General features: G+C 47.0%; 1 protein-coding gene across 1 annotated transcript; it reads right to left on the reverse strand.

Moving 5' to 3' along the window:
• Window positions 1–1,673: 1,673 nt before the first annotated feature.
• LOC137442362 (pancreatic alpha-amylase-like) lies at window positions 1,674–9,390 on the reverse strand. The gene is made up of 10 exons (XM_068140992.1): window positions 9,208–9,390; window positions 8,485–8,631; window positions 8,082–8,279; window positions 4,335–4,565; window positions 3,819–3,952; window positions 3,609–3,731; window positions 3,400–3,499; window positions 3,097–3,218; window positions 2,864–2,989; window positions 1,674–1,990 (listed from the first exon to the last, which is right to left on the reverse strand). Exons 1-10 carry the CDS (start codon window positions 9,373–9,375, stop codon window positions 1,801–1,803), a joined length of 1,539 nt encoding a protein of 512 aa, XP_067997093.1. The 5' UTR covers window positions 9,376–9,390; the 3' UTR covers window positions 1,674–1,800.
• Window positions 9,391–9,962: the final 572 nt, after the last annotated feature.

The following is a 9,962-nucleotide window of genomic DNA, read 5'->3' on the forward strand; positions in this document are numbered from 1 at the left end:
CGACCCACCATCACCCATGCACTTTTTCTTCTGCCACAAAAAGGAAAGAGCCATTAGAAGTACACCTTCACCTCAAAAATAATAATTCCACACAGTCCTCTTGTTTCTGCCCCTCCAGGCTGGGTCATAAAAAAATACTTCTGGCCACACAGACATTTTGACTTAAAAGAAGGGCTGCACTCAACTTTATGTCAGCATCTCCTCACAGCTGACAACAAAATTGGGAGAGCCTGTGTAACTCTCTGAGATATCCACAGAATCACAGGATTGCCTGGACTGGAAAAGCCCCTTACGATCATTGAGTCCAATCATTAACCTAACACTGACAAGTCCTTGACTAAACCATATCCCTAACACTACATCTACAGGACTTTTAAATACCTCCAGGGATGAGGACTCTAACACCTCCCTAGGCAGCCTGTTCCAACACCTGATAAATCCTTCACTGAAGAAACTCTTCCTAACACCCAACCTAAACTTCCCTTGGCACAAGGGAATAAGTACATGATAGAATAAACAAGCCTAATACACAACGAAGACAAGAACAGGCTGTGCATCAGCTATTGTCAAGCGGGCCGAGTAATGCCTGGATATACATTGTGCTTGTCAGACACCTGGAAGGTTGACCATGAGCCAGCAATGTGCTGTTGTGGCCAAGAAGGCCAATGGTATCCCGGGTTGTATTAGAAGGGCTGTGGTCAGTAAGTCAAGAGAGGTTCTCCTCCCTCTCTACTCTGCCCTGGTGAGGCCACCTCTGGAATGTTGTGTCCAGTTCTGGGCCCCTCAGTTCAGGAAGAACCTCAGGGAACAGCTTGAAAGACTTCAGCACAGAGCCACAAAAATTATTAAGGGAGTGAAACATCTTCCTTACGAGGGGAAACGGAGGGAGCTTGGAGGAGACTAAGGGGTGACCTCATTTGTGTTTATAAATATGAAAAGCATCAGTGTCAAGAGGATGGAGCTCTGCTCGGCGATGCCCAATGACAGGACAAGGGGCAAAGGGTCATGTTGAGGCATAGAAAGTTCCATGGAAGCAGGAGGAAGAATTATTTCACTGTGAAGGTGAGAGAACACTGGAACAGGCTGCCCAGATGGGTTGTGGAGTCTCCCTCTCTGGAGATATTCAAGACCCACCTGATTACATTCCTGTGGGATCTGGTATAGATGATCCTGCTCTGGCAGTGAGGTTGGACTGGATGATCTCTCAAGGTCCCTTCCAGTCCCTAACATTCTGTGACCTTTGGAATAGCCATGGTGATCATTCATTTGCCGAAAGCAGCTGGGGCTAACAATGGAAGATCCATGGCTTTGATTTGCACAGGCACAAGCTGACTGTGAACCAGGCAACCTGCTGGCTTGGCTTTTGTGGTAGGCTCGAATAACTAATTGGCACTGCCTCGCTTCCTCTACACACCCCCAAACTGTCTCTGTGGGTAGTCACTGCTCACAGCTGGCAGCCCACAATAGGACAGCTCTGGGATACAAATGTGTATGCATGTGTTTTAATTTAGCCAGGTGTTGGGTTGGGTTCTTTTTATTCATTCTGGTTTCTGCCATGTTTCTGTGATGTGGGAAATTGTAAGTTCCATAGCTGTAAAACGTGCCACTGCATTGGCACTAGCTATGCTGGGATAAAGCCACTAACCGATTCATTAAGGGAAAATGCATTACTCTTCAATTTGACTGACATTTATTATTCACTAGTTACAGAGAATCACACATGCTTGGATATCAGGGCATCATAGAGAGGGGAAAGAGTAAATGGGCAGATCAACAGGGGAAAGCATCTTTTCAAGTGAGTTATAACTTGGCATCCACATGAATCGCAATGAATGGATCTTCATCAGTGTTACTAATCTGGAAATTGGCCATTCCATCATCAGACACGTACAGGACTTTCCCAGTACATTTGTCGCCTTCCTTTTCTCCAGAAATAATATCACAATATGTGCCAGCAGGTAGTCCAGTTTGCAAATAGACATTCATGTACCTATGTGAAAATAAGTGAACGCTGTTTAGCCATTGTTTTGAAAACACATTTGTGATCGTTTGAGGCTGTGCCTTTAAGAAAAGAGACAGTGCTGGGACACTATGGCTGAATGTTTTGGAATATTAACGAAAACAATCAGATATTCTAAACTAATTTCACTGGTGGACTGGTAGAATGCAGTTTTAAGTTTAGGTGCAGCTGGAACTTTCCTCAGTTCGCTCCTTTCCTTCTCCCTTTCCAGCTCGTCTGCTTCTGGGCTCCCTGCCAGAGTGACCCTGAACAGATAAGGCCCACTAACACTTTGCTTTAATTAATAACTGCTCTTTTTCTCTCTTTCTAACCCTCTTTGGGGAAAAAGGGGAGAGAAGGGAGGTACAGGGGGGGAACCCTCCTCCAGAGGAAGGAATTTCGTTCCTGTATAATTGGGTTTTTTTTACTTTGCTGTTGTATATATTGTAAATACTGTAAATTGTGTACATGTCCTGCATCTTCCAAAAAATTGCTTGTAAATATAGCATTTCCCTTTGCTTCTCCAGCTGGCTAGCTGTGGGGGTTTTGTCCTTCCTCTTTGTGGGGGAGAGAAGGCTAGGCCCTTTCTCTCTCAAACCCACCACAACATTTCAAACTAGGCACAGGATTTTTGAAACTGATGCGACTTCTTTACTTTCAAAGGCATGATGAAGGGTGTGCTTTCTGATCCCAGTCCTGCTCCACTCCCTGTGCTCCCTTGTGGCTTTCAAGACCTGCCAATGACTCTAGCCTAAACAGCAGTTTTAATTTCATCAGAAAAAGAGGGCATTCCCCTGCTCATCGCTATTGCTAATGAAGGATGCTATGCTTCTATCTAGGAACACAATGTCTGCACTGACTTACCAGTCATCGTTATTAAAAATGATGAAGCCTTTGTTCCCACGGCCAAAAGCTACTTGATTGCTGCCATTGTCCCACCAGTTGGAGAAAGGTTCACCGTCCACCACATTACGGAAGATAACCATGTTCCTGCAAATGCAAGCAACAGCTGTCACCGGGCCTGAAGGAGCCAGAAAGCTACAAGGGACAGCAAGCAAAAGCAACTGCTTTGACTTAGCTTTGCTCCAACGTCCTACCGGATTTGTCGCCAGCGATGTTCACACACCCAGTCATTGCCACAGGTAGTGTCTTCATTGATTGTAACAGGCTTGATGGAGCCATCGTCATTGCTTGGGGGCCCAACCCAGTCATTGACATCCTACAATGAAAAAACAAGTTTAAAATGTCTCACTAAAAATGCAGAGAGCCTCTCTGTGTTGCAAAGAGATACAACATGGGACTGAGAGAACACCAAACAAATTTAAATGCACTGGACTGCTTGCTTTGGCCTCTGCAGAGCCTCGTTCACCATGAACGTCCCTTCAGCACTCCCAGCTTACCTGGCCGTCTACAAAATATCTGGGCCAGCGGAAGCTTGACATCACACGTGTGACCCCGTAAGGGTGGGCAAGCATGAAACCAACTGCCATCTTGTAAAGCCTGTGCCACAGACAGAAGCAGCAATGAGGCAGGGAAAGGAAAACTCTGTCAGAAAACAGAGAAGTGAGCAAAAGGAAGAGGCATCACCCAGACAGAAGCAATCCCTTACCTGGCATCCCAAAAGGTTAGAATGGAAGATCCACCAGCCCCATGCCCTCGCTGGTTGTCATGGTTATCCACAAAGACCAGGGCTCTGTCAGAAGGTACAAAGCCCCAGCCTTCTCCCCAGTTCCTAGTCAAAAACACAAAGACTTGAGGCTACCCTGTCAACTGTTGGGCTCAGCCTGTCCCGGCTGGCTCCCCACATCTCCACCCTTACTTTAAGTAGGCCATCTTCTCTCCATTCCACTTGCGGATCACTGTCCCCAGCTTTGCACCGTATTTGAATTCCGTCACCCGACCGTTCCCAAAGTACTCACTTCCTGTGATGGGTTCTCCACCCAAGTCAATCACCTGGGACACAAAGCAGAAACCGTGTATTTTTCTCCACTCTCAGAGACAAAAAAAAATTGCAGTATATAGCCCTCAACCTTAGGTCTTGCTTTATACTGAGAATAAAAAATATTCCAGTATGTTTGTTTCTGCTGAGTATATCAACCCAAAGTCAATATAATGACGGACAACTGCAAAAAACACAATTGAAGAAAGGAAAGTTAAAGCTGAATGACAATCTGTTGTAGAGGCACTTTTATAAATCAAAAACTGCTTGAGTCTTCAGGGCTCCTTCATAGCAATGGCTAGCTGGCTCTTCCTGCCAGCAAACTGAATGACGATGCATTACTGCCACCTGACTAAAGGAGGAAGTTAAAGACAAAGGAAATGCCGTGGAGATTACCTCCTGGTAAATGAAAGGTTTTGTTCCTGCAGAAAACCATTGAGTGTTTAGATCATTCAGCTTGTCCAGAAATGCTCTGATGTCCCCAGGCCACATGTGCTTTGCAGCATCAATCCGGAAGCCTGCTACGCCCATATCAATGAGGTGGTTCATGTACGCAGCGACTGTGGAGCGCACATAGTCCTTCTCCAGGGCCAGGTCCAGCAGGCTAACCAAGCGGCAGTCCCGCACCTGTGCCATCAAAAAAAAAGTGTCAAAGTGCCAATTTGTCAGCTTGTGGAACCTTTCAGGTTGCATGTCTCAAACTGCAAAATCAATGCTATTTGGATGTCTAATATGCTGAGTCAAAGGTTTCTCTGCTTCTCACACCAGCCCAAAAGCAAGCAGGCTGAGAGTAGTGAAGCTGGGACACAGCCAGGACAGCTGACCCCAAGTGACCAAAGGTGTAATAGATACTGTAGGACAAGATGCTCAGCATATGAAGCTAAGGGGAAAAGGAGGAAGTGGGGGACATTTGAAGTGGGGGGCATTTGTCTTCCCAAGTAACTGTACATGTATCAGAGTATCAGAGTATCATAGTATCAGTCAGGGTTGGAAGGGACCACAAGGATCATCTAGTTCCAACCCCCCTGCCATGGGCAGGGACACCCCACACTAGATCAGGCTGGCCAGAGCCTCATGAGCCCTATGAGGAGAGGCTGAGGGAGCTGGGATTGTTTAGCCTGGAGAAGAGGAGGCTCAGAGGAGACCTCATTGACCTCTACAACTACCTGAAAGGTGGTTGTAGCCAGGAAGGGGTTGGTCTCTTCTCCCAGGCAACCAGCACCAGAACAAGGGGACACAGTCTCAAGCTGCGCCAGGGGAGGTTTAGACTCGAGGTGAGGAGAAGGTTCTTCACCGAGCGAGTCGTTCGTCATTGGAATGTGCTGCCCAGGGAGGTGGTGGAGTCACCGTCCCTCAAGGTGTTCAAGAGGAGATTGGACATGGCACTTGGTGCCATGGTCTAGTCATGAGGTCTGTGGTGACAGGTTGAACTCGATGATCCTCGAGGTCGAGCTTCTTGTCCACCAGCACCCCCAAGTCTCTCTCCTCAGGGCTGCTTTCCAGCCAGTCACTGCCCAGCCTGGATTTGTGCCTGGGATTGCCTCGACCCAGATGCAGGACCCTGCACTTGCTCTTGTTGAACCTCATGGGGTTGGCTTGTGCCCACCTCTCCAGCCTGTCAAGGTCCCTCTGGATGGCCTCCCTTCCCTCCAGCGTGTCTGCTGCACCACACAGCTTGGTGTCATCAGCAAACTTGCTGAGGGTGCACTCAATGCCACTGTCCATGTCACTGACAAAGATGTTGAACAAGACAGGTCCCAGGACTGATCCCTGAGGGACTCCGCTTGTCCCTGGCCTCCACTGGGACCACTCTTTGGGTGCGGCCATCAAGCCAGTTCCTTATCCATCTAGTGGTCCACCCATCAAACCCATGTGTCACCAGTTTGGAGACCAGGATGTGGTGTGGGACAGTGTCGAAGGCTTTGCTCAGGTCCAGGTAAACGACATCAGTTGCTCACCCCTCATCTATTAATTTTGTCACCTGCTCATAGAAGGCCACCAGGTTGGTCAGGCAGGATTTGCCCTTTGCAAAGCAATGCTGACTGTTCCCAATCACCTCTTCACTATTCTTTTGAGCGAGTAGTGACTCCAGGAGGATCTGCTCCATGATCTTTCCAGGCAGAGGTGAGACTGACTGGCCTGTAGTTCCCTGGTTCCTCCTTCTTACCCTTTTTGTAAAAGGGGGTGATGTTTCCCCTTTTCCAGTCTGTGGGGACTTCACCAGACTGCCAGAACTTTTGAAATATAATAGAGAGGGGTTTAGCAACCTCATCTGCCAGTTCTCTCAGTACCCACGGGTGTAACCCGTCAGGTCCCATGGACTTGAACACTTTCAGGTTTTTCAGATGATCACGAACCTGATCTTCACTTACAATGCGCAGTTCTTCCTCCCTGTCCCCGCCATTGTCTTCCATAACATCAGGAGTGTGGCTAGAGGCCCTTGCAGTGAAGACTGAGGTAAAGAAGTTATTAAGTACCTCAGCCTTTTCCTCATCACTTGTGACCATGTCACCAGTTTCCTTTCTGGGGGACCCACACCTTCCCTAGTCTTCTTCTTCCCATTAATATACCTGTAGAAGTTCTTAGTGTTCCCTTTAACCTCCCTGGCTAGATTCAATTCAAACTCTGCTTTGGCTTTCCTAACCAGGACTCTTGCTGCTCGGGCAGCTTCCTTATATACCCCCTGTTCTAGCTGTCCTCTCCACTTCCTGCAGAGTTTCCTTTTAAGTAATAGTGTGTCCAGTAGCTCCTTGCTCATCCAGGTAGGCCTCCGAGCATTCTTACCTGCTTTTCTCTTTGTTGGTATACATAGCTCCTGGACACAAAGGAGGTGGTCCTTGAATACTGACCAGCTGTCCTGGGTCCCTCTTCCCTCCAGGGCTTTGTCCCACGACACTTTGGCTAGCAGATCCCTGAAGCGATCAAAATCTGCATGCCTAAAGTCTAGGGTCGTAAGCTTAGAATACTTCCTCCTGATTGCCCTGAGGATATTAAATTCAACTGCTTCATGGTCACTGCAGCCAAGGCTGTCTCTGAGCCTCACATTGCTTACCAGCCCTTCCCTGTTGGTGAGAACAAGGTCCAGCATAGCACCTTTTCTTGTTGGTTCCTCTACCATTTGGAGGAGGAAGTTGTCTTCTATGCAGTCCAGGAACATCCTGGATTGCTGGTGCCTTGCTGTGTTGTCCCTCCCGCAGATGTCAGGGTGGTTGAAATCACCCACGAGGACCAGGGCTTGTGACCTGGAAGCTGCTTCTATTTGCCTGTGGAGGGCCTCATCTGCTTGGATCTGCTGGTCAGGTGGCCTGTAGGAGACCCCCACAGTAATATCTCCTTCCCTTGTCTTGCCTTTAATTTTAACCCAGGAGTGCTAGAACCCTGCCTTCCTGGATATGGCTGAACACTTGCCTGCTGATGGCAAGTGTTGAATGATTTCTTCCTTTTGCTTTGCTTGTTCAGACAGCTTTTGCTTTACCTGTTAAATTGCCTTTAGCTCAATCCACTAGTTTTCTCACTTTCACTCTTCCAGTTCTCTCTCCCATCCTGCCATGAGAGCAGTGAGTGAGAAGCTGTGTGGTCCTCAGTTACCTGTTGGGTTTAGTCCACAATAATCTGCACCTAGACATAGGTAAATTTACTATGCAGCTCAATTTAAAAAAATAGAAGTTAGGAGAGCTGGCAAAGGATATCACCTTCCTGTGCAGATGCCATCAGAACTGAGGATAAGAAATGGCATGGTGTATTGCTGCAAAATGGCCAAAGAAGAGCAGTAAACTTGAGAAAGAACTGCCACACGCTCTATCTAAAACAATAACAATTCACTTGCACTGCTGTGTTTTCCAAAGGGGCTCCTGGTCAAGATCAGCTGACTGTACAAGATATAAGAGCAAGCTCAGTGGCTGAGCTTGAGTACACTGGGCTCAGCTTAGAAGCAAATTCCTGCTCATGCCCATGTCTCAGTACTCAGAATATTTTGCACAAGTACCTCTCCTGTACCTATGTTAATAACTTCATTGGTTTGGCATGACTAAGCACAAGTTATGTGAGAAACTACTCCCTTTATTTGGCCTTATTGTAATGTTTACACAACAGGTTAAAAATCAAAAATACAATAAAAATGTCAGAGTTTTGCCAGAGAGTTACCTGATAGATATCACCATAATTCTCAATGTCCCCACTTGCAGTTTGACATTTGCCATCGTTGAAGTCCCAGCCAGAGTATGGTACAGCTGGAAAATCTCTGTTCCCAGCATTAAAATAGCTTCCACAGGTAGAATGTGTGCCTGTGCCACCTGCAGCACTACACATGTGGTTGACAACAGCATCCACGTAAATACGAACCTGAAAAAGCAGCAAATGTATTTCAGTACATTCTGTAATGAAGGGGAAGTGACAGGCAGAGCTTTTGCACATCACTGTTCACTTGATCTTTATTTCCCCTTTAGGTTATTCTCAGTTTATGCCTCCTTTCAGGATAGCAGCAGTAACTTCCCTCCGCTGATAGAGCAGTTCTTGCTGTTTCAGACACAGATTTTCCAACACTTACTCCAACATTGTTGCACCTGGTCACCATGTCTCTGAATTCATCTTCATTTCCTGACCTAGTGCAGATCCTGTAACTCACGGGCTGGTATCTTTCCCACCAGGGTCTGTTTGGGTTAGTAACGACAATATTTTCATTTGGAGGTGAAACCTGCAGATTAAATTATGTACTTTGGTAAGAAATCAGTTTGGTTTATTTCAATATTTATTGGCAAACTCTGCACTCAGTACCTCTTGCCTTCAGAAGCAGGCTAGCACCCAAACCAATCTATCTCCCGTAACGTAAGCTCATGCATACAAGATGTCCACCTTGTAGACTGGCAAGGAAGAAGTCTTCTTTTATTCCTGCGAGCTGCAAGGTCCAACATGGGCCTGCTTTCAAGGCATGCATGTGGGAGGGCTGAAGCCACAGGAATGCTGTTCACTGGATTAGTGACATTCTTAGAAAAAATAAAATTCAATGCATATGCACTTCCCTCAGAATGAGGTAAAGAGGAAAACAGCCTTGGAGGGGAAGCATTTCAGAGGAGAGCATGCCCCTTTGACACTGATCTGCTAGAAACATTCATAGGCCCTGCAGGCTCTAGGGCTGCATCTAACAGCACTCACTGCTTCTATCCCCTCATTTTCCAGCATCAAAGTTACTTGAAGCTGGCTGTTTCCAATTCAGGCATTTTGATTTATTAATCAATGCCATTTTCCTGCCTACTCAGAGGAAGCAACTTACCTGAACTCCTCCAAACCCATTAGGAGCTAAATAGCGCTCACACTCCAGAGCGATATCTGCCCAGCGCCATTCAAAGAGGTGCACAAGAGATGTCCTCCCAGGGACAGTATTGGGGGTGTACTGCCCCCAGCAAAGCCCTACAGCCACGAGCAGGAGGAGGACTTGCATGATGCCTTCAGCAGAAGGCTGTTGTCCACTGGGAATTTATACTCCTACAAGATGACAAAGTTCCTATCACAGCTGTCAAAATTCACACAGATCAATGCTACAAGTTGTATTTTGCCAAGCTGGCTTGATATCACTCTTCTGTTTTGTCTTTCCCTGGGTTGTCCACCACCTGAAGATAAAATACCTTTGCACAATGGTTATGCAGTATCATAAACCAAGCTGTCTGTGAGCAGAGCACCAGAGTTCAGAATTGTACTCTTTTTGATAAAGGATCTTTGTTTACATGATTAAAAGTATTCCAAAACATAACACAGAGACTTTCAAAGGTGGCTCTGGAAGGTAAAAGGGAAGGGACCTTGTTCTCATGGGCAACTTCAACCTGCCTGACATCTGCTGGGATCTCAACACAGCAGAGAGGAGACAGCCTGGGCGGTTCTTAGAATGCATGGAGGACAGCTTCTTATCCCAGGTGCTGCGAGAGCCTACCAGGGGCAAGGCTATGCTTGACCTCCTCTTCACCAACAGGGAAGGGCTGATGGGTGATGTGGTGGTCGGAGGGTGTTTGGGGTCCAGTGACCACGAGATAA

Source organism: Melanerpes formicivorus, unplaced genomic scaffold (genome assembly GCF_026170545.1).
Source record: "Melanerpes formicivorus ecotype bairdi unplaced genomic scaffold, bMelFor1.0.p_v2 SCAF_7, whole genome shotgun sequence".
Classification (NCBI taxonomy): Eukaryota; Metazoa; Chordata; class Aves; order Piciformes; family Picidae; genus Melanerpes; species Melanerpes formicivorus.